The sequence below is a fragment of the Crocuta crocuta genome, unplaced genomic scaffold (assembly GCF_008692635.1).
Source record: "Crocuta crocuta isolate KB4526 unplaced genomic scaffold, BGI_CrCroc_1.0 scaffold978, whole genome shotgun sequence".
Classification (NCBI taxonomy): domain Eukaryota; kingdom Metazoa; phylum Chordata; class Mammalia; order Carnivora; family Hyaenidae; genus Crocuta; species Crocuta crocuta.
The window spans coordinates 317400-318069 of record NW_027530876.1 but is presented as its reverse complement, the minus strand read 5'-3'; the positions used below and the strand labels follow the sequence as shown (position 1 = coordinate 318069).

The 670-nt window shown below is 65.8% G+C and overlaps 1 protein-coding gene across 1 annotated transcript in view; it reads right to left on the bottom strand.

Annotated features, from left to right (window-relative positions):
* Positions 1–118: 118 nt before the first annotated feature.
* The window catches only part of DUSP9 (dual specificity phosphatase 9), a gene marked incomplete at its 5' end in the record, with an annotated part of 3094 nt that continues 2542 nt past the window's right edge, over positions 119–670 (bottom strand). Inside the window, one exon of the mRNA XM_077769637.1 lies at positions 119–444. Within this exon, the coding sequence (XP_077625763.1) occupies positions 119–444 (326 nt within the window). The remainder of the gene's footprint in view (positions 445–670) is intronic.

Genomic DNA, 670 nt, shown 5'->3' with positions numbered 1-670 from the left:
GGTCTTGGGCTCTCCCCCTTCCCCAACTCCCTGCATCCCCCTTCTGCCTCCCCCCCAACCCCTCCCCGCCGCACATGGGTGGTCAGGGACACCCATGGGGCGGGGGTGGAGTGGGGCCCTATGTGGGGTCCAGCTCAAAGACACCATCGCTGGTGGGGGTGGTGAAGAAGGAGGGTGGGTCAGAGGCAGCAGACTCCTGCCCCCCGCTGCTGCGCTCGCGGGCGCGCCTCTCCTCCAGCCGCAGGCTCCGCTCGAAGTCCAGCAGCTGCCCCATGAAGTTGAAGTTGGGTGAGATGTTAGACTTCTTCCGTTTGACCAGGTCGTAGGCATCGTTGAGTGAGAGGTGGCGCTTCTGCATGAGGTAGGCCACGGTGACGGTGACAGAGCGGCTGACGCCTGCCAGGCAGTGAACGAGCACCCCGCAGTTCTGGGACAAGGCCTCATCTAGATGGGGGCAAAGTGGGGGTCAGTGTGATGTGCAGGCCCCGCTCCGCCCTCTGGGAGCCAGACGGCTCTGGCCAGGGTTGGCCTGGGAGCCCTGTCCTGCCTGACGGGTCCAGGGGCTTTCGCTGGTGGCCTCCGGGAGCCGGCGTCTGCACTGGCCGCCGCCAGAGGCGCTGTTCCAGTTTTGCTTTCTGCAGATGGCAGCTAAGTGCATCATGCGGCCCTC